General features: G+C 34.2%; 1 protein-coding gene across 3 annotated transcripts; it reads right to left on the bottom strand.

Annotated features, from left to right (window-relative positions):
* Positions 1 to 9,696: 9,696 nt before the first annotated feature.
* LOC127839083 (PE-PGRS family protein PE_PGRS26-like) lies at positions 9,697 to 22,844 on the bottom strand. 3 transcript variants are annotated; one of them, XM_052367275.1, is made up of 5 exons: positions 22,613 to 22,844; positions 13,010 to 13,134; positions 12,160 to 12,268; positions 11,469 to 11,548; positions 9,697 to 10,582 (listed from the first exon to the last, which is right to left on the bottom strand). In XM_052367275.1, exons 2-5 carry the CDS (start codon positions 13,103 to 13,105, stop codon positions 10,139 to 10,141), a joined length of 729 nt encoding a protein of 242 aa, XP_052223235.1. In that variant the 5' UTR covers positions 13,106 to 13,134; positions 22,613 to 22,844; the 3' UTR covers positions 9,697 to 10,138. The 3 variants fall into 3 exon arrangements, with proteins under 3 accessions (XP_052223235.1, XP_052223233.1, XP_052223234.1); XM_052367273.1 differs by having other exon boundaries at positions 22,497 to 22,842; XM_052367274.1 differs by having other exon boundaries at positions 11,474 to 11,548; positions 22,497 to 22,838.
* Between the last annotated feature and the right edge of the window lie 1,603 nt (positions 22,845 to 24,447).

The following is a 24,447-nucleotide window of genomic DNA, read 5'->3' as shown; positions in this document are numbered from 1 at the left end:
ATCAAGGAAGAAATGTCTATGCTCCAGCCTTGTATTTTCCTTCTGTCGTTTATTTTAGAAAGCCCGTTATCCCATATAATTAAATGATATTTCGTACCAAATTTGAAAAAAGGGTAAACGTTATAAAAATCAATGTCTTCATAGCAATTGCCAAAATTTAAACGCTAGATGTGGTCTGGTAACAAAGATATAACAAGATACAAAATGCTTTTTTTGTTTGTTTGCGGGACAATATATTCAACACATGTTCTTGTACCAAGTTAACCCTCGTTTGTAGAATGAATAAATATCGTTGCGGGAAATTAAAATGAAAGATATTGTGCACAAAAAATACATACGAGCATTATGTTCCTCTTTCAATCTATGTTACCATACCATATCTAGCGTTGAAATTTGAATATTGTTAAAAGGAACACTTATTTTTTATGGGTTCACTTTATGCTACAAAATATTGTGCGCAATATTCGTTGATTTTGAGTATTTATATGAATCTAAATGAGGTACGACTAGAGATTTGTATTTGTTCTGGTTTTCAGACGGGAGGTAACAACATCATAAAGGCATTAATGTATTGATATAAATAAATAACAGCTAAGTCATGTTTCATCACTATTTAAGGTCATAAGATGGACTTTAGTATTTAATGGTTATGAACAAATGGGGGGGGTGGGGGCGTCATATGAGTTTTTATCTTGGATTGCTTGAGAATATGACCATACCATCTTATAACGGATGGCATACTTATGTATTTCAGGATCAATACCTTAATATACAAAAACATGTTGGATATGACGCTGTTTACAGCAGTTAAATTATTTTCTTTTCATAAAACGTTTAAGATATGGTTAAATTGAATCCTAATAAAACAAAACAAATTATTTGTGATGCTTGCAAACGCCACATTGATAACTCTAGTCCATAGAGGTTTACCTTGGTGTAACCAAAGAGTTGGACTTATATTCCCTGCTTTATTTACAAATGATGCACAACCCAAACGGAAGGTAGAACTATGACCTGAACTTCAAACCCACTTCTAAATGACTCACATGATATAGCTTCAAGCTCATTTTCGTAAACAGAAAATAAAAATACCAAATGCGCTTTTAGACCAGGCGAACCCTTGTCATCAGGTGAATTTGAAAAATATTTAATTAAATGTTCGTTGATAATTTTGCGGTTTTTTTTTTTAAGTTTTACATTGTTTTTGCTCAATTGCGCATTTTTGTTGATATAAACATTTTCTGTAGTTAAACAACCAATTACAACCAATTACAAGTAACGGACAAATGCAGTCTTCAACTAAGCTAAAAACATATGGAATTTCTTATGACTTATTTAACAAAGTTAAAGATGTATAACAGAAAGTTACACGATTTTCTTACAATCGTATGCTAGTTATTAAATCAATATTTCATCGACAGGTTTTGTTTATAGTTTTTTCTTCGCTTAACGTATACGATCAATTAAAAAAGACTGACACATGAATTGACAGAACGATCTGCCTGCATTCCTTTCTATATTGTGAATTCCCATCAGTAAAAAACAAATCAATAGTCGGATTAAAATTGCATTTTCTCTGTAGAGTTTTATTGAAGTTTGAGACGTTGGTGTATTTCTTAAAAAATCTGTAGAAGAAAATAATAATCGGTTATGTATGTGAGATTCTGCCGAGGTGACGGAGAGTAAAATAGTGCAGAAGAAAGTTTGTTTTATGCTCGAACTTTTATAAATGGGTTTGCCCTTGTCCGTCCGACCGTCTTTGTATAAGATGCCCCAATATCGAATAGATGATGAAACTATCTGATTCAGTTTGCTGTTGATGTCAAGATTTATTTTCTAGATTAAAATGAATGTTTTGTTTGTTTCCCCTTTCAATAATAAAAGTGTTGTGTATTTTATTATTTTCCCCTTTCAATAATAAACGTATTGTGTATTAGATCTATACTATGTTTCATCTATTAAATGAACATGATCAATTTTATGAAGATCATTTTTAGACGAAATAAAAAAGCCGTTTTCGATTTCCGCATTGGGCTCTTGTTTAGATGATAAATGATTTTTCTATGATAATTATATATGAATAACATTTTGTTAAATTTACGTCACGTAGACAAACTCGTATTGTAATTTAATGACAATATTGTAAAAATTGAGAACGAAGTTGTGACGTCACATATATATGACGTCACAACAGTTTATACAACCTGGTTTGTCACGTGACTACTATTTTGTTAAATAAACGTCACGAAGACAAATACTTATTGCAATTTAATGACAATTTAAATAACATATTCATACATGTATACATAATGCCATAGCAGTGAGTAAATTTTTAACAGTTTTAACAGCAGATACTTTAAACTCTAAATGCAAAATAGTTCGCAAAGAAAATAAAGCGAAAAAAATAAACAATACCTATGCAAGGTACACAACTCTCACACAAAATTATAAATGTCAATCCAGTGGTTTTTTCCCTTACACAGCCTTACTATAATCAGTGGAAGAAACTCTCAAAAGTAAATGTTGAAGTTTAACAGCTCTCATTATTCAACAACCCTGCTGTGAAATATTGTGGCGGCTTTGAATGCACATAGTGCGCAAAGAACACTTCAGGGTTTTTCCATCGACCGACTTTGCGAACAATTTCTGGATCGACATGATTCTCCACAGCAGTAGTGACTCCAGATTTGTTAAATGTGTATTTTTTACAATTTGATTATATAAAAAGAAGCTACGCAAAAACACGGAGCATATGACAATTTGCTTTCATGTAAAGCAGATTGATGACTAATATAATATAATTGGACTTTTGCAAATGCAAGGGCGAACAAACTATTAAAACTATTCATTACTTGACTAAACTTAACATTCTTGTGGAATTTTCAACCCACACTTATTTCGCTTAAAAGTATACTACACAAGTGCGTTTGTAAATATATAACAAAACTTAGTTCCGCCTAAGAAAACACATTTTGATCAACATTTCAAAGAAATCACTGCTAAATCGCAATTCTCTTTGAAATAAAACGAACGAACGGGGTATATTAAACAAAAATCAACTACATACCTTACAACAGAAGCGGGTATTCCGTGTCTATGTCTCTTAAAACGTCACTTGATGTAAACCAGAGATATGGTCATCGTCGCAGCATTTATTGGACTGGTATTAACCTCCGAGACACCGAAACCTGCACCATTGTAGTATTTTACTGCCCCCCCCCCCCCCCCCCGAACCATGTTATGGGTAACTGAAAATTCGATGTCTTCTTCCTGTACTTGGAAATCGCCTTTACCGCCGCTCCAGTCGCCACCAACACCTGCGCCGCCGCCGTTACCACCACCGCCTACGCCACCACCATGAAAAATATATCTTAAATGCAAAAACAGCAACAATATCAAGATTCGGCATTGTTTAAAATGGTGAAATAAGCATTGTTTGTAAAAAAAAATGTATAATGCGACTTTGATTTTAAATAATAATGCCTTTAATGTTGTTGAAAATAAAATATGTATTCAAAAAAGTATTTTTCAATAATAGTTGTAAACATCAGGTTATTTTTATCGAGATTTAAGCAACTTTAAAATTTAAACTGATAGATAAAATAAAATCGTACGTACCAATACAATAGCTGCTCAGCACAATCCAAACTATTCTTACGCCTGTGAAAGCCGCAATGATGTCTACCACCCGGACGGGCTTATTTATACAGACGTGTACCACGTGGTGTCCGACCTATTCCCTATGAAATGGAGCGAAGTTCCCACTTCATTGCAAGATTTTGTCATGATTTCATTTTAAACATGGAACACATAGCTTAGTGCTAAATAGAAAGTAAAACTGAGGAATCAAAACCGGTTACAACCTTTATTTTATGAGTCATAACACACGATATATAATGTCCACCTCATGTTTGCTAAACGGAAGACTTGGCACTACGATGAAATGTTTCAACGTCTAGCATACAATAACACCTAGTCATCATGACAAAACGAGCGCATGCAAACTATTGTATTTTGAAATACAGCTAGCTTGTCTGTGTTTATACCTGCGTACATACATAGATCTAGTTAATACTTAAACGCATATCGTTGCCCATTTTGAAAATACGCATTGTATCTTAAATTGCTATTGTACATGCATACACATATCTATTATCTCGATCTGGGGAAACGGGGTTTAATGCATGTACTTTAAGTGTCGGAAATGCTTACCAGGGACGACGGGTACCGATATTAGGGACGACGGGTACCTATATTATGGTGTTTTACATTAAAACAAAAGTCTCTTCATAACGAAGATCTGATTCATGCGGACATTGTCGCCCCTAATTGACATGACGCCGCCTGTCAATCAAGTTCTTATCTAAGAACTGATCTACCAATCAGCGATCGATTAATCGTGCGCGTTAGTTAGCAACGAACTGTCCGCCATTTTCTAGCCAAGCTATGTATAGGTTCACTTTTACTTTAGCGAGTTTCTTTTGTTTTCCTCTTAATAAAAGTAGATTAAAAATGGTTAAACGGTGTCGATGGGGACTATGCAACTCGGACAATCGATATCCTGAAAGATTAGAAGGTGACATTTAATTTATATCGTTTCCAAAGCCGAAAAGAGATCTTGAGAAGTGTAAGAGATGTAAAAATGCATGCGGTCGTCACCACGAACAACTTAACGTCAACACCGTCAAAGACAATTATAATATATTTTTATCGGATATACAAGCAAATTTAAATAGTTTATGTTATCGATCTGATTATCACATAATATTTCACTTTTTTTTAAATAGTTTTATCAGTAACTAGGTCATTAATATACAGAAGCGAGGTCCATCTGCATTACTTAAAGAGAAATAAAACCCAGCATGAAGCCTAATTTGTGCTGTGTTTTATTACTCTGATAGTAATGCACTTTATTGCCATTATACATATTATTAGAAGGTGACATGTGATATATTATATTAATAACGGTATCTACACATGTGAAGAAATGTGATGTCACCAATTAACGCTTTAAATCCACCTTTGTGATCAAATGCCTGGTTTTCATTTTTTTAAACGAGTTTCGTTTGATTTGTTCGAAAAAAAAAGCGGAAATGAAATAAGGCAAAAACGGTGTGAATAGGTTTTATGTAACTCTGACATTCGGTATCCATAAGTTAGATTAATTAAATATATACCATTTCAAACGCGGAAATGCGGTCTTGACAAGAGCAAGTGGAAGCTTCAATGTGTAGAATTACCGAGATCACCCTTATTGAGCATTTTTTTATTTAAAAAAAAACTGGAAATGTTATGTGAGAAATAACTACGCATTATTAAGTATGAATTATATCACATGTGCTTGTAGAATAATAGAGAAGATTGGTACCATTTTTGCGTAAATCCCCGTTATAAATCGAGTTTTGTGTGTGTCAGAAACAAGTGAAAACGATAATATGTTTCTATTTAAATAGAATCGAATCGATAAATGCCACATATAAAGATTCATTATTACTGATATAACCAATAAATGCCGAACTTAGGAGAAGTCGGTACTTGCGCCAGCGTCTGATACAGGTAGCTTTACTGAATTCCCCTTCATACAGCGCTACTTTATATATGACAATGACCAAACTTATTGTGCTATCTTGCACTTTCAATTATAGTGATTGATAAATGTCCCATAAGCAATGTTTAATATTACTAATATCACTTTTATACGTAATAACATGTGGGATTTTGGTACACTCGGTGTCAGAAAGCGTATAAAACTTTACCGAAATACCAGTTTAAAGCGCTATTTCGTTTCAAATACACGAGTGGAAATGTTTCGTAAATAACATGGGTAAATGCCGTTGAAGAAGTATTAATTTATTGCTAATACCAACATCACACGTAATAACAGGTTCGATTGCGGTCAGCGCGCAGGCGTTTGAGAGCGTTATTCATGTACCGAAAAACCCGTTATAATTAGCTGATGATCTCTATAAACGTATATTTTTTGCATTCGCAGAATAACTAAATGACACAAACCCCTTATACAAGTGCCATATGGTGTCAAAAAGTCCATAAAAATAATCCGGAATATCGCGATAATCTACATGCAGTATATAGGCAATGAAGCCATTTTGGTGTTAGCTTGTCTAGGTTTGCTACCCAGATGAGCCACGTGATTAAGTTGTTGGAACGATCATAGATAAGGCGTCATAAGTCTGTGCGGACTACACATGCAAATCTGGTGCGACACTTTACGTTGATGCATTAATCTCCGTTTTCCCTGCGCGAATCTCACCTATAATGTAAAATGCTTATTATCATGCTCAGCGATTTGTAATACTAGTAACACGGCTTGGCTACAAAGAAAAAACGTTTTTTTTTGTGTTTTCCCTTCCTCGAAAGACACTTAAATTCGACCTTACCTTAACAATTTAGAAACAAAGAAAATAAAAGTTGCATTATAGATCAATGCTATGAAATTTCTTTTGACAAAATGTATTTTTTAACTGAAAATCAATGATTTCAAAATAATTGTGTTCATGTTCATCTATTTAGAAAACTTTATATCAAGACTTTGTGTAATTGTGTTCCGACAGTCTAACATAGCAGTCATCGTACTTAAACTTTTACGAATATTTATGGTAAGCAGACATGCTTTTGAAGTTTGCCAATTGACCTCATATAGCCATTATACAGGTTAATACAGTAGTAAACAATTATGCGTGATACAGACAACGGGAATGTTTACAAACACGAAGAAATTAGCTGTGCATAAACATAAAAGTAAAATTCAATACATTTGGACATTCCATTTTGATAAGCTACCGGTATCATAAAACTAACCTCCAATCTGATTGAGTACCGAAATAATATTAGTTCAAATATGCTTCGAGATTTCTTAGTTCAAATTCATACAAAACATATTTTTGTGATTTGAAATGTGATTGTGTATACTTGAGACATTCCAAGGGGTATAGCTGAAACGTTTATTTAATGTAAAACAAAACTACTACGCTAATCATTGAAACGCAAAGTGTTCCACAATTTGTCTTAAAGGGGCCTTTTCACAGATTTTGGCATTTTTTAACTTATTCATTAAATGCTTTATATCGATAAATGTAAACATTGGATCGTAAAAGCTCCAGTAAAAAATCAAGAATAAAATTAAAAAAAGGAAAAGAACATTGCCCGGACCAGGTTTCGAACCAGTGACCCCTGGAGTCCTGCCAGAGTCCTGAAGTAAAAACGCTTCAGCCTACTGAGCTATTCCGCCGAGTACACATGCTTAACGTATTTTATACCTTATATAAGCAATCTTCGTAGTTTCACAAAAGTTAACGACAAAAACAGAATTCTCCAAATTATTCAATCATTTCGCGTTGCAACGCTTTATAATTTTTAGGTTTTAAAATCGTCAAAAGATGCATATAATGGCTCTATTAGACCATGGTAAATGTTCAGTATTACTGTTTCCTCACAAATATCATAACTAAAACAAAAATTTGCGAATCTTAAACAACTTTTTTCAATTTTGTCAATTTACCAAAGCGTGAAAGGGGCCTTTAAACTTCGCATTTCAAAATGTATTCCGAGTGGGGATCGGTTTCGTAATCACCTTACCACAAAAAAGTGTTAAGTTAACGTTGCAATCAAAATCCTCCCAAAGACAACAAGATCTAGCTCTCTCTAAGATAGAGATATTCAAATATTGCTTCGGCTGCTGAATGTGTATTGCAAATCGAGAAATCGCTGATGACAACATAAAGCTATAGAGTTGTGTTAACCCTTAATATTTAAGGAAGATTGGCATCTACTTGTAAAGGATGATTTGATCAAGTGTGTGGTCATTTTATCAAATTCTCCTGGTCTAACCGAACAAAAAAGTTGTACTTAATTTCGACTTGGTAGTAAGAATATTATATTCATTGAGAGATGCTTAGATATGAGGCCAGTATATATCATACCAAACGATTGAATAAAAATGTATGTGTTAAATCTTGTCAAAATGATAAGTTAAGTTGCTACATTATATTCCCCAACCTTTTGCCTGGCTTGTTCATGTTTTTAATATTGAAGCACGTTGTACATGGTTAAACATGGCAAAGGCCACGGCTTTCATGTAGGGTGAGTAATGCACCCACATTGCGTTTTGACACAAACGTACATGTCCGCGAATAAAATGTATATTTTATGAATCTGACGTAAAAGGCAGGCCTTATGAGCATTTTCCAGATGGCTGCCAGTTTGCCGCCTTGCATCTGATAAACGAAAATATTATGTCATGCACTTCAACAAAAGTTTTATATGACGACTATGAGTTTTTATATTAATTAAATAAAATGTTGCAAAAGAAGTTAGAAGTACACAATATTATCCATGATGATGATCAGTCAGTCATTTTAAACACGGCAAAACTGAGACACGCTCCAGGGAAACGAGCCTTAATAAATGTTCGATGAGTGTCGTCCCAGATTAGCCTGTGCAGTCCACACAAGCTAATCAAGAACCACCCTCTCCGCTTTAGTGGACTGTTTCGTTAAAGTATCTTCTACACGAAAATTTAGTCTAGGTGGAATGTGTCGTCCCTGATATGGCTGTGCTTACCGCACTTTACGCTCATGCAAACAGACCCGGTGCTGACTGCACTTTACGCTCATGCAAACAGACCCGGTGCTGACTGCACTTTACGCTCATGCAAACAGACCCGGTGCTGACTGCACTTTACGCTCATGCAAACAGACCCGTTTTCCACAGAGTAAGGCTCAATATGTTTAACCCTTTGCATGCTGGGAAATTTGTAGTCTGCTAAAATGTCGTCTGCTGAATTTTTAAAATTAGCATTTTCTTCCATTTTTTCAAAGAATACTATCAGAATAGCAAACAGTTTGGATCTTGATGAGACGCCACGTTCTGTGGCGTCTCATCAGGATCCAAACTGTTTGCAAAGGCCTTCAAAATTCGGTTCCAGCACTGAAAGGGTTAATTGCATCAGATTAAAAAGTCACATACTACTATTTATCCAAACACACTGTTATCAATTATAAAAAGAAAAATGAAAATAAACGCGCAAGTCTTATGAAGCGAACCCAAAACAACTCGAACCAAAGGTTAACACGTTACCACTAGGCCTAGCAGTCTTTAGCATTTTGATGGAATTGTAAACGCTGTGTGGGTTACACATTTTTTGCTAGTTTCAAATTTACAAACGCCTTGTAATACGCCTTGTAATAGTTAGATTTCGATTGAGAATAATCAATAAACGAACTAATATTTTTTAATATTTGTTATAGGTTTGGTGGTTATTTTGCTAGTTTGAATAAAATGGATTATTTGTATTACGCAACTGTAATACTTTTTATTGGGTTTTAAAAAACTGTGAGCGTATCCCTTTAAGGCCACCTTTACTACAAAAAGCATTCTGATCATTAACGTGCGTTTGCATATAGGTATACCGCGGAAAGTTTATGCAAGATCGATTGTGCAAAGTAAATAAATTACGATTGCAAATGTTATTAAATGAACTAAAGGTTAAACACCTTGTCTGGGTGCGGTTGATTGGATCGAGTACTTTGGGTTCAAATACCTACACTTGATAAGCATTTGTTTTGCACCGGTTACTTATTTTCCGTTTACATTCCATTTATAGACTTTTTAAACTGTTTAACGTGCACGCGGTAAATTTATGTATTCACTGTCACCTTAACTAAAACAAAAACGTCATTAAAATTACACCGATTCACGTGTTTTGGTATTTATTATTTTCATTTCATCATGAAGATAAAACAACTATAGAACAATGAGAACAAAATAATGATATACACTTGCAATCAACCAATAATCATAAACATAAAAGATCCTGTAGAATGTTCATTGTTTCTGAAACGTTTCAGCATTCAAGAACATGACGCAAAGCGCCTTCATAGAAAGAACACCAGTGCGTTGCACATGATGTCAAAAACAAAGTTAACACACAAACTGTTTGAATAACACACAAATATGCATTAGGTTGTTGGAGCTTAAAACGAAACACTTCTTTCCGTTTGAACAACCATACTATGTTCGCTTAAAGCTATTATTTTGATATAATAGCCCGATTTTAAAAATAATTGTTGAACTAATATGAAATAGTTTAACAATGTCTATAAATATCAATATTACCGTCTTATATCTTCGACTGCACATAAAATGTAAATCCTGTCGTTTCTTTTTTACCGGGAACCACCTCCTTTTCCTTCTTCACCACCCCTCCCATTGGGACCCGGCTCGCCCGGCTGACCGTCCTGCCCCTTGAACAAGCCGAACATGCCGGCCCCTCCTTTTCCCCCTTTTCCCGCACCATTATCGCTTTGCTTGGTGTTTCCCCCTTCTCCGGTCTGATCCCCTCCCTTTTCCCCTTGACCACCCCCTCCAAAAAGCCCTCCGAAAAATCCAGCCCCGCCTTTTCCCCCCTCCCCTCCCCGCCCGTTCGGCCCAGGCTCACCGGGCTGACCGTCTTGGCCCCTAAAGAAACTAAAGAAGCCCGACCCTCCTTTTCCCCCTTCCCCTCCTCGACTAGAAGTGGAGTGTTCCCACATCCGCCATGCGGTGTTTGCGCCTGGGCAGTGGCCTGAAATAAAACAGACACGATTTATTAATAATATTAGCGTCGCTTTAAAAAAACGGGGCTTAATAAAGGTGCCGAAAATATCATCCAAGATAAGCGTGTGGAGTCCTCACGGGCTAATCAGTGACGACACTTTCCGTGTTGATTGAATTTTTCTTTATGATGAGTCGCTTCTAAACGTTCCGCCTGGAATTCCGCTATGAAGAGACTCCCCTTAAACGACAATGCCTGAAAGTGGCGCCTCTGATGATTCTGTGCGGACCAGGTTACCACAGTGACCGCTTCTTTAAGACAACTTGAATTATCAAATATTGTTTTAATTTAACATTTACTTTTCGCAAGTTCATCTATATCCACATTCTTCATGAATATACTTTCTACAACTTTTTTAAGCGTACCATTCAATACAAATGATGTCATTTGTTGGATGCCATGGCGTTTTGATTTCCGAAATATAAAAGTAATTAATAAATTGTCAAAAAAGGCTTAATAATCGTACAGTTTAAAGCAAATGAATATTGAGAGTTTAAGTAGGGAGGCGGAAAACTACAACGGGCGAGGCATGGTCAGGGGTGATAACCCCAAAAAAGGGTTAGGGTAAGGGTTAGGGTTAGGGGTCGGGTTAGGGTTAGGGTTGGGTTAAGGCTAACCCAAACCCGACCCCTAACACTAACCCAAACCCTAACCCTCTTACCCCCCCCCCCCCTTGCGCAATACCATACCATGCCTCGCCCGTTGTCGTTTTCCGTCTCCCGTTTAAGTAAGGGCCATGCTTGAAATATGTCACATCTCTGCGCAGATGGTGTATATTTGCACGTGAGAATAAATAAATTGTCTCCTCTTATGGTAATAAATAAATATGCTATTAAATGAAAACAAATCTTTATACCTTACCATTTCGATGGGTCATATCACGGAAGTATTGCTCGGCCGAAACGACTTCGATGTTTCCGCCCTCCACATTTTTTCCTTAAACATAATTATGTCCGTATGCATACTCTGACCATACTATTATTGTTGTTGTTGCTGCTGTTGTTTCTGATGATTTTGTTGTAAAATGTAGAACACAAATCCATGCAAAAGAAGTTAGGACATTAAAATTTAGCTCAAAATTATGCGCGGACGATTAATTGGTTCAAATAAAAAAATAGACATGCAATTCGAATCAACGCGCAAAAGAAACAATATACTAGTAATATATAATATGATATTTATTAATGGGCTTGAACTGCGTAACAAAAATGCGTTTGCAAGGAACCTTAATTTGATGAAAATGAAGCAATACGATTCTTTGATTCCTGATCGAGTTTTCTTTGAAAATACGTTGTATACAATATGCACATCGCAAAAAGTACCGGTGGACCCGATTCTGGGTTGAGCATGGGAAAATAGTTCCAAAACATAATTATAAGGCATGTCTTATGTATAATGTAAGAATCAAAAAAAAATCGCACAATTGTTGTAGCGGTAAATAAACAACGTTCGCTCTGATTCAAAAGTAACTATGCATCATAATTCCATAAATCATTATTTATTGCCTGATAAACAAAGAACAATCGAACTACATTTCTGAAAAATACCGTTCAATGTTGCAATGGCTTTTTTGGCAAGCTCGGAGTTCTGATAGGTCACGATGCCCTCTTGACGCTGTAGGTTTATCCTGGCCAGTGTGTTGCCGTCGTCTGCAACCTGCCACGTGATTTGTGCATTTATAATCATTTTCGCCGCGCTTTGGGAAAACGGAACTTAATGCATATGCGTAAAGTGTCGTCCCAGATTAGCCTTGACAGCCCGCCCAGGCTCTTAAGAGAACGAAAACCCTTTCCACTTTCACTCGATCTTTCAAATAAAATATACTTCCTTAAAACAAAAAAAACAAAAATCCATACAAGCGGAAAATGTCATCCCTCATTAGCCTTATTTGCGAAGACATTTTACGCATATGTATTATGCACAGTTTTCACAGAACGCGGCTAATATTAATAATTCATGCAGGCTTATACATCTTCTTCCCTAATTTATATATATTACATAATATAAACAGATTTGTGAAGCTCAATTATCACTTAATTTCGTAAAATAAAAACCTCATGAACATTTAAACTCAACTGTCACATTCGAACCCCGCCATGCCAAAATGGGTCTTATGCCATATGCATCCGTGCAGTCTGGTCAAAAGCTAATCTGTCCGCTAACGATACAACGAAACTATGAGCTACTTATAGCGGACAGAGTTACTCCTGACCAGACCGCGTTTATGCGCAGGTTGGTTTTGAGCTTACCTGGCCGTATATGGCTATAGACCCATTTTCGCATGCCGCGGTTCATTTTATATGTACAATACAACGAAGTTTTTGTTCCCGCACATAAGTAGACTGGCAACCCCCGCATTCACATTATACTAAAACGAACATTCGCACGCCTTTTTACCTTTATTGGTCCAACCCCCTTAAACAACTCTAAGAACTGAGGGCCATTCAGTTTTCCGCACCCAATCACGATGACTGTATCCTTGGAATCTTCCATATCTGTCGTTTCGCAATCAGGTATGTGGCCTAAAAATTATAGAACTGATGATAAAATCAATCCTTTTTACTTGTTGCCATAGCAACACATTACTGAGTCTGTCTTCTGGTATGTTGACTGCATGTGAGGCCGTTTTTACAGTCTTTATGCCCGTTCGTCTGTCCCGCTAACAGTATTTGTTTTGGTGTCTTTTTGTCTGACATGATGTCCTTCCGTCCGTTTAAATATCTGTCTATCTTGATATGTGGTTATCACTCATGTTCTGTTGTCTTTTTGTCTGACATGATGTCCTTCCGTCCGTTCGAATGTCTGTCTATCTTGATATGCGGTTATCCCTCATAATGTACGTTCGTCCTTCCGACTTTCTGTCCGTCTATCTTGTATTTTGCGTATCGATTGTTACTCTGTTTGATTTTGTCCGTCTGTCGGTTTGTCTGTATGTTCGTTAGTCCTACTACACGAATATTTGGTTACTTAATATTATACAATGGCAATACAATTGTTAAGGGCATAGTCTTAGAAATTAGAAACATTTCTGTTGTAACGTTTTCATATGGTGCTATTTTCGCTGACTCTAGACAATATTTTCCTGTTAACGTCATCCTTCAAGGTCAAAGGTCAAATATATGGGTCAAAATCGCTCAAAAAGGGACATTGTGTATTGTGTTTTACAAACACATACCTTGTTATGTTATGTAATGGCCTTTCAATCATCTTATTTTTTTATGAAATACGCTGGATTTGTCTTTTCATTTCATCCATGATATCATTATGTTTTTTTTGCCTGTTACATTTTGCGGCCCAATGTACGTGTTAAGCAGTTTAACCATTTACAACGGCATTTGTGGCGAGGCTTACAGTCATAAGGTTGGTCATTACATGCACTGCATATCATAAAATCGTTTGGCTTTTATTGACAAAATTTGCGAAAACGGTGTTAAAGACTAAACATCACAAGTGTCGCAACTTCGTCCCCACCTGGGAATTCAGAGCGCAAATTTCAGATTATAATGTGTCAGATTTTACACTTGTATAATGAAGAAGTCATCTCTTGACAAGATGGTGATGTCCTGATCTCGTTCCAAGCCACACATGATACTTGTTTTGCTTTTAATCAAAATCGGTGTTAAATAGTAAACATAAAAAGTGTCACAAATTCGTCCCTATTGAGAAGTCAGAGCTAAAATTTCTGATTTTAATTTGTCAGATTTTGCACTTTTATAATGAAGAAGTCATCTCTTGACAAGATGGTGTTGTCCTTATCTCGTGCCGAGCCACAAATGATTCTTGTTTTGGTTCAAAGCAACATATAAACGAAGATTTTTTTTAATGTACTTTGTTTTAAATTCTTTTCTTTGAAAAATGCATGTACTTTGTTTTAAATTCTGTTCTTTGAAAAATGCATAATAAGTCATCAACTATTATAATTTTATGAAAATATTACTTTAATTTTGGTTAATGCAGTTATTGATAGAAATTGTTTTAACGCATACGATGTAGATAACGTTCGCGAACCACAATAGAAACGTTCGTTGAGTTTACGTTTAAACGCGACGGTCACGTTCTTACAGTGGGTATTATTTGTTGATCTTACTTTACTTTATCGACCATTTGTCATTTAACTGTATGAACACACGAACAATCAAAGTAAAATTAGATGTAAGCGATCGTTTTTTTCCGTTTAAGTTTCAAACATTGGCTCGAAAAAGTGTGTGCAAAGGCTCATTATCGACAATAAAGATAACTTAATAATAAGCTGTAAAAACAACAAGCAACAGTTTATGGGATTTAAGTATTAGTCTTATAAAAATATACGGTCAGTACAAACATATATCGTAATATATGCTACTAACAATCGTTAAGTATAAACTGTAAGCAAACATCAACAATAACAATAACAGTTCGAGTATAAATATAGGTGAATGGAAAAAGTGAAAATCATTTAATTGTCTTATGAAAATTATGAGCACAATGTTCTGGTATTTTCTTCGTGCTGTAGCATTCTTGTAGTTTGACGAAATCTCGTGACACCAATGGAATGGCACGACAGTAACACATGGGTTTGACTGCAAAACATAACAGAAACGCGCGAGTACAAGTCTAACAAATGACAGTGTTTTAACAAGTTTGTATTTCTCCTAACCATTACTTCGTTACTATGGAAAAAAAACAATTTTCAAAAACTGTACAGAACAAGAAATTTACGCAGAATTACGACTTCAGTATAACTTGATGTCATGATACAATTAAGTATAAAAATATACTGAAACAATATTGACATAACTTGAAACATCCTTATTATGTACAAATGCATACTGGTACGCCCTACTCTAGATATTTTGAGTTCGACTACTGGATAGATATAGATACACAGAGGTTAGTAAGGAAATGCATTAACAGTTATATTGCACAACTATTAAATTATAAGTCACATGTTATGTACACTAGCCTGTAGAGATAGTGCAGGACGTTGGCGAGTCGGCGTACGGCATAATACCGAAGGCAACCGGTCACCAGAATCCTGCTATGTGATAGGATTGTACTTATATTTTGTATAAGTATATAGATCGCGCGATTTTTTGGTATTTTTATTTGCTGGCGCTAGACTGATGTGGTCGTTTTAAAATGATGTTTTTATGTTTACGGTGACAATTATTTAGTCGGTATTATATTAATTGGAGGCGGTCGGTATGTCAGTTGAGCAGTCAGTTACATTGCACTTAATGCAAACAAAAACTTTATCATTCATTGACACATCCAACGGTATTTTTATACACGATCTATGATACCAAGAAGGACATCGGTCGCATTGAATCATATTGTCAACGCATTCGGGAAGATTACACAAACAGTAGTTATTTATCCGTTCGCGTTTCACATGAAGCATACTACGTTTACTTAACGTTTTTTGTGTGACCGGACGGCGCGTGATTACAAAAATACTGGTTTTGGGGCGGCAATTTTTGGGGGATTTTACGTTTATTTATATAACGATGACTAGCTGAAATATTGCCCCCCCCCCCCCCCCCCCATTATCTACGCCACTAAGTTACAACAATAATGTACTTTGTTTTGTTCACTATTGGCCCCAATCCTGTGTATTATCCCCGTTCATTGATATCCTGCTATGGTCACAGAGCAGCGATCATTATCGGTGATTAAAACTAACAGGTGCACAGGAAAAAAATGCATTAACCCAGTGGTAGGTCCGTTGAGAGCTTATGAGGATTATACGCATAATGTGGATATGCTGGGGTCTGTCATTTTTCAATGAACGGAGATAATACACAGGATTGATACTTTATTAATTAACTCTTTTTGCTGATATATATATAAAGGCAAATAAAAGCATTTGTAAAGTATATCAACTGACAGGAATATGTTATACATCTTCATTCTGATTTAAATCACACAGCTTTACATTACTTTAATATTTTCATAAAATATTTGATGATATGTAAATTGTCAAAGAAATAGGGTTGTTTTTTTTGTGTGTGTAAATGTTAATATAGTTAATTAGAATAGCAAGTATAAATGTTACTATAAACCATCTGCGGGATACACATCCAAGAGTACTGAAAGCCCTGAAATCATAAATCATGCGGTCAAATCTAATGGGAAATTTAGGGTCAGTTCTGGGGTATGGGGATACTTTTGTTTATTCAAGGAAGCCTGGTTAGTGTATGGCAGAGTTCGAGAGTTTTCTGTGTGTTTCTAAGTCAGTTGAATTTGGGCTTAAGACCAGAGCGTTTGTTGTGTGGAAGGAGGTGCCATCAGAATTTCTGATCGTCGGCCACATTGTGGAGGCATCTAGAGTGTTGTGTTTATAGAAGGAATCTAAATGGGGTATGTTATTTAACAATAATCTTTCTCGTCCAACATATGCATTATTGTAATAATCATTCTGTATTGTTTTGTTTTTCTTGTAAATCTTGTAGTGCTTGATGTTACGGAAAAATTATGTTATTGCAATGTGATTTTGATAAGTAGTAAAATGTGGTATAATTAAAAGCTGTTACAAGGGATTAATCATAAGCATAATGATCTGAATGGATATTCTTATATCCTTGTAGATCCCATTTTTGTTGGTGTAAGAATTACGATGAAGACAGTTGATGGAAAAGGGGATAGAAGATAGAAGTTTAATAAGACGTATGTTGCATACTAGAACTAGTTGAATATTGATGAAGAAAGTTGATGGAAAAGGGGATAGAAGATAGAAGTTTAATAAGACGTATGATGCATACTAGAACTAGTTGAATATTGGCCATCAGTTTCATAAAGACAACTACAAATAAATTATACAGAGAAACACACTGACAGAAAGGAAGCATTCATATCATAGTAAACCTCAAAAAGTGTAGCAGTGATGTGTACTGTGTATTTCCATCGGGTAACTGGAAAGAACTGGACCTGAGAACTGAATATATGTATGACGTATACAGCGGAGCACAGCAAGAACATTTGTTTTAACATTTGACATTAGATCATCAGGGATAATCTAGACTATAATTTCTTATTTGTTTTTAAATGTGCATGAGATTAGAATAGAAATTAAAGCATGAACATTAAATAGATAAATAGATAAATAAACTTTGTAATCCTCTTTGCAGTATTGTGATTTGCATAGACCCCAAAATTTCAAGTCCTTTCCTTCTATCTGAGGGACATTGGTGGACTTTTGTTTACATTCAAAGTTTATAGTTAGTTGGCTCAACTATACTATACAAATCTTTGACATAAATCACGTAAGAATGCTTAAAGAATCGATATTACCATTGCGTCTGATCTTCAAATTGTATTTTTGAAAACTGATTAACACGATAAGTTAATAAAGTATGTCCGTCTCTCTTATATTAAATACATTGTAAACAAGTGGTTTTATAACAACAACAACCACAACATCATAAGTGGTATTACATAAAAGGAGAATGAAATATCTTTACCAAATATACAATTATAATTACATTTCTATATTTCTTTATTTGCTCATTTACAAATGAATAATATAATGAGAATTTTATTCCGTGTATTTAAAAAATCGAATTTGGCGTGTAAACGCTTATACAAAAATCTACCAATTTTATTTTAATAGTTTGCTGACTCCTTTATCAAATAATAAATACAATCAACTGAACCAGAGGTATATTTATAGAACAGAACAGAATATATTTTAATTTGTTTCACAGGCCACATAAATCAGTACATAAATTGTAACAGCATTTAGCTCACAAAATTTTATTTCTCAAAACAACAATTACAGAATTATTTAGGGAAGGCGATCAGTGAGTTTACTTTTTGATTTTTGTAGCATTATCAATCAGTATTTTTTTCCATTACGGAATATATCTAAAAACAGACATTTACTATTGTATGCTAGAAGCTTTGTTGTAAGCTTCATTGCTGAAATAAATGTTGTTGTTGAATTTGATAGATCTCCTGCTTATTTATCTGTCTTCTTTAAAAACGCTGTGTCTATTTTTGATACATATCGGGTATTAAAATAGTATTAAAATAATACAAGACACTAGATACATATCGTTTAAGGTTGTATCAAAATAAGGTACATGAAAATTACTTTTGCCACAATTATTGGTAATTACTTTTACTATTGCACACTAAAACTTTATATACATATATCAAATGGTAACATTTACGTTTATAATAAGTTTAATACACATAAAGTATTACATTTGCAAATTAGACAGATAAAACATTATTTCTAGTGAACCCTAAAAAACATCAATTATCACTAATTTTACGAGGAGTATAAGAGGTTAACAAGTTACTGGTTCCCCAACGAACCCCAAAGTTTATTTTGGTATTCCATGTAAAGTTTTCATCATTTTTGCTTATTACACTTAATTAACCAGCTGTATATTTTGCGATCATATTATCTAAATTTAATAATTGTAATTTGCCAACAAGTGACGAAAGAGATTATACAGAGATTTGAAAGTTGAATTCATGTCATTTGTATATTAATAAATAATTCTTATTCAATTGAATAGTAAAAACAAGCTAACGACCTATCTCTCCTACTTTTTGGCTATGTAAGTGGAAATTAATAACATTGTTTGGCCTAAATACCCATCAGAATTTCTACGAATTGTCGGAATAGTTCTATAATATAGATGTTTGTTTAATTTTATAAAACTTTTTCTATCATAAAGAGTTGTACACATTAGCGTTTAGCAATTTTATGAACTGAATTCGATAAAACGTATAATCGTACTATTTAATCGCTTAAAAGTTTCTCTACGGTTACCTTCCCAAACTTTCGATGGGCGAGTACCATATTTATAGTATGGGGACCTACGTACGTTCAAATTTCAATCATACTACAATGTTGAAACGGATATTGCAATAGTTTTTAATCACTACACAAGTGCATGTGCATGTATGTATTGTACATAGGAAATGCCATAGCGTGTAAAATAAACTGAATTTGTAGACTTATGACTTAGGTACCACCCCTAATGTTCAGTGTTATCGTACTATTTGCCCTTCCTAGCTGTATAATCATCACTATCATTATCACCGTGATTGATATAATCATCATTATTAGTATTATCAATATCACTACCATAATCCCACCTTTATGTTACCTACCCTATACTGGAGATTTTTCATGTAACAACTCTTTTTCACAATATACGATGATTTATCGTATAGACTACTGTTTGTTTGATATTTGTGACATTCTCTTATAAGTAAGCTCACAAGTTATTACAAATTGTTATTGTTTTGTAAACTGTGAACACTAATAAGATACTGTTCTATCAAGTTATTATTTAATTATCTCATTTTTACATAAAAGTTTACACCAAATGCTTAACGTTTTAAAGTAGATACATGAAGAAAATTTTTTACCATTTCGAGTATGCCCTTATTCAATAAGTTACCATGTTAACTAACAGCTTGCCGATATACTTTGAAAACTTTGAATTATATTTATTATTCCATATGAGCAACAGGAAAATGCACATTCGAAACATTTGAAATAAATATTAGCAAATACATAATGAGCCCTGCTCTGTGAAAATGAGTTTAAATGCATGTGCGTACAGATTCGTCCCAGATTAGTCTGTGGAGACCGCACAGTCTAATCAGGGACGACACTTTCCGCTTTTATGACATTTTTCGTTTAACGAAAGTCTCTTCTAAGCAAAAATCGAGTTTATGTGGAAAGTGTCGTCCCTAATTAGCCTGTGCGGACAGCACAATCTATTCTAGGACGACAATTTACGCACATGTACATTAAACCCCTTTTCACAGATCGAGTCTCTAGTATTTTATTCCAACGTTCTAATATTGTTTCATTAAATAAATATATATTGACTGTCGTTTTAAACGTGCGGGGTAAGAACTATACTGCTAAAAATGTTATATTATATTATACATATATCTTATAACATAAAGCAAATCATGCTCTAACTGGAATTTAAATTCTCGTAGCTGTTCTGTTGTTTTATAGTCCTAGGTGCTCGGATTCTTACCACATATTTTTTTTAATTAAACAAATAAATCATATTGTACGGTCATTACACACTTCCGAACAGACGGCACTTCTCTTTTTGTGTTAAAATCTGTAAATCTAACCAATTATTTTGTTGACAGATAAATGTTATTGTGTGTGTATACATAATGAGAAGATGTATAAGCAATGTACATCTAACTTATTCCCGTCGGCGAGTAATATACAAAATTAATTTATGTTCTTATTTAAATAATAAATACAATGATTTACAGTTATTTATACATTTAAACTCTGTTCTTAGATACAAATCGAGTTGTTAAATAACGACAGCATTTGTAACACATTCTAGATTATCGTCACATCAAACTGATAACTGTTGCGGAAATTGATGGATATTAATTAGCATGGGGTCTCTTAACTCGAATACTATGGAGTCCACCTGCCAGCTCTGCTGACACTTAACTTGTGTATAAAGGGCAAAAAGTGGAAAAAAGTCGCGCAGGGGGATTGTGGATATTTTTCGAGACCAGTATAGAAAATGTTAACACCTGTTGAAGCCATATGACACGTGTGACCGGATATTAATCATTAAGTTAGATGTTTTGTGGTGTTTTTCTTAGAACATGGATTGTGTGCGTTAATTCTTTAAAAAAAGTGGAAATATATATTAGTTTTCAGCGTTCTCTATATCGTCTGCGTGTCATTTATATAAAAACGCAGAAATACCTTTACATTTCCTGTCTTTTTTAATTGTATATGAAATTGCAAAGAAAAAAAAACGAAAAATTACACCCGTAACATATTACCCACGGACTTCAACCGGTTTTAAATATTTTCTTTTTGATTAAACTATCGGTACTATGGATAATAATGGATAATAATGCTACTATATTTAATAAAATATCACATTTACAAGTGTTGCGCATCTTAGTGACGTGTAAATAATGATTTAAATCCATTTTATTAAAGCCCGTCTGCATTTTCCTTCTTTGTCCATATCGTATGCAATTTCCTTCTTTGTTCATATCGTATGCAGTTTTCAACGTTATCTATATTGTATGCATAATCCGTAAGCGTTTTAGTGACGGCCGTTAACGGGTCGTAGCATTACTACTCAAACTCAACGAACATTGCGTACAATTGTTCGTAAAATAAACTTAACCAATTAAAAATCAGTGTTCCTTATGGCAATTACCGAAATTTCAACGCCAGATGTGGTCTGGTAAAATAGATGTTTGTAGATAAAAAATGCTAGATTTATTATTGTTGTGCATATTTAAATCCATCTAATATCCCGCAACGATATCTATTCATACGACACATGAACACTAACATGGTGTTCGTGTGTTGTATGAATAGATATGTTCGCGGGAAATTTGAATGGAATTGTGTCACAAATAAATAAAAACGAGCATTTGTATCTACACAAATCTATGTAATTATACCACATCTAGCGTTGAAATTGTGGATATTGCTATAAGGAACACTGATTGTTTAGGTGTTAACTTTATTTGACGAAATACTTTACGAAATATTCGTTGATTTTGAGCGTTATATAAGCTTTAGTAGCTCTATGTAGCCATCCAAAGCCTTACTATATATATATATATATATATATATATATATATATATATATATATATATATATATATATATATATATATATATATATATATAGTAGTGTAAGGCCTTTTTGTTTTATAGACCTACTTTGTTCATGTACACTTTAAATTTTCGAAAATTGAATTGTACGCACATGTAAACAAATATATTCTAACTCTCATTCTTTTTCTAACAAATTATCGTTTGTTTGCATCTGCCATTTTCGTATTTGCATCTGTTAATTTACAACTGCAAAACAGATACAATTTATAATATTTAGATATATCGACTGTGTATGATAAAACTTACTTGAATAATCCGATGTCCGATAAAACCTCCAAACAAATACCAAAATACATACAATAGTAAAATGCTTAAACATAAACAAGCAGCTGTATCAACACCAAAATGAATAAAGAATTTACGTTTTGCAAAGTATTCCGACTCAGATAAGGCTGGTAATAAATACGATCTGCATCACGAACATGACTTGTTCACGTGAGCTAAAAATAGAAATTGGAAAATCCCGAGTTGGTTCGGTTTTCCGAAAATCGTCGGAAAGAAAACACACACATTCTTCTAAATGTATCAATATAACGGATTAATATACAGTTCAGAAAATCAATGTTCAATGTAATGTTAAATTCATACTTAAAAAACGATAATAAATCTTATTCAACGACTTGTATTTCTGACTTAAATCAACCACACAAAACTGAGCGTAGACTTGTTTGTGCTATAAATAGCTCTCTCGTCAGCCATTACACATTACTAAATGGTCTTATCGAAACTGAAAGTAGATGTAATTATTCTATAAATAACGGGCTCGTAATGAGCATACTTTTTTGCTTGTTGTAAATTTCAAGGCTAAATATCTTACTAATTTGCACATTGCGTACGAGCGAATGCATTTGTACTTTTCATTTGTTAAAAACAAAAGAAAACGGTATATGATTTAATGCACATCAATGATTTAGCTGCAAGTAGAATAACCGATATGCATATAATGATGTGCCTATGGTAGCACAAATGAGGCATTTAAATGCTTGAAGTATAAATTGTTAACTCCGCTGAAGTTGTGGTAGTCCAAATTATTGACGCTCTCAAATATTAAGCTACTTTTTATATGGGTAATATTTAGTTCCAAAGAATTTATAGCCCATATAAAAAGTATCTCTAAATTCTTTGCGCGTCTTATAAATAAGACTAAAGTTGTGGTAGTATAAGTAGTAGTAATAGTCGTTGTAATAAAAGTAGTATTAATATTAGTAGTATATTAGCAATAATAGTAGCAGTTGTATTTGAAGAAGTAGTAGTAGTAGTAGAAGTAGTAATGGTAGTGGTAGTAGTAGTAGTAGTAAAAGTCGTAGTAGTATTAATAGTAGTTGTAATTTAGCAGTACTAGTAGCAGTAGTATTTAAAGTAGTGGTAGTAGTAGAAGTAGTAGTAGTAGCAGTAGTAGTAGTAGTAGTAGTAGAAGTAGAAGTAGAAGAAGAAGTATTAGTAGTAGTAGAAGTAGTAGTAGTAGTAGTAGTAGTAGTAGTAGTAGCAGTAGTAGTAGTAGTAGTAGTAGTAGAAGTAGAAGTAGTAGTAGTTGTTGTTGTGGTAGTAGTAGTAGTAATAGTAGTAGTTGCAGTAGCAGTTGTAGTAGTAGTAGAAGTAGTAGTTGTAATAGTAGTAGTAGTAGTAGTAGTAGTAGTAGTAGTAGTAGTAGTTGTAGTAGTAGTAGTAGTAGTAGTAGTAGTAGTAGTAGTAGTAGTAGTAGTAGTAGTAGTAGAAGTAGTAGTAGTACTAGTAGCAGTAGCAGTGGTAGTAGTAGAAGAACATGACAGTGTTAGAGGTGATGTTCTTTTTTCCCGATGGATTTATTTTGATTGGTGCGATCTGTAACTGTTACTCCGCCCAGTTCACATATTATTGTTTAATTTAAGGCGTCCACATCGGTACAAATTTCTCTCTATCTGTATAATATGAATGAGTTATCAGTTAAACAATAAAACGATTGGTTTATCCATTTAGAGGTTTACAATAGCAACACTAGTATACCTGCTTCTGTAATGGGACCATACACGATATTATTTCCGCGTTGTATTCGTACTTGGTCAATGGTCCGAATGATAATGCAATGGGTTGACAACCCTGGGGTCGCAGGATCGATTCCCCGCAACACCAGGGGATTTGATTTGCATGCCTTATCGTATTCTTATTTATCAGATTTTAAAAATGCCCATATTTTTCTTAATATTACAAGTAGTTCATT

The sequence above is a fragment of the Dreissena polymorpha genome, chromosome 7 (assembly GCF_020536995.1).
Source record: "Dreissena polymorpha isolate Duluth1 chromosome 7, UMN_Dpol_1.0, whole genome shotgun sequence".
NCBI lineage: Eukaryota > Metazoa > Mollusca > Bivalvia > Myida > Dreissenidae > Dreissena > Dreissena polymorpha.
The sequence above is the reverse complement of the archived record's forward strand: the minus strand, read 5'-3'. Positions and strand labels throughout refer to the sequence as shown.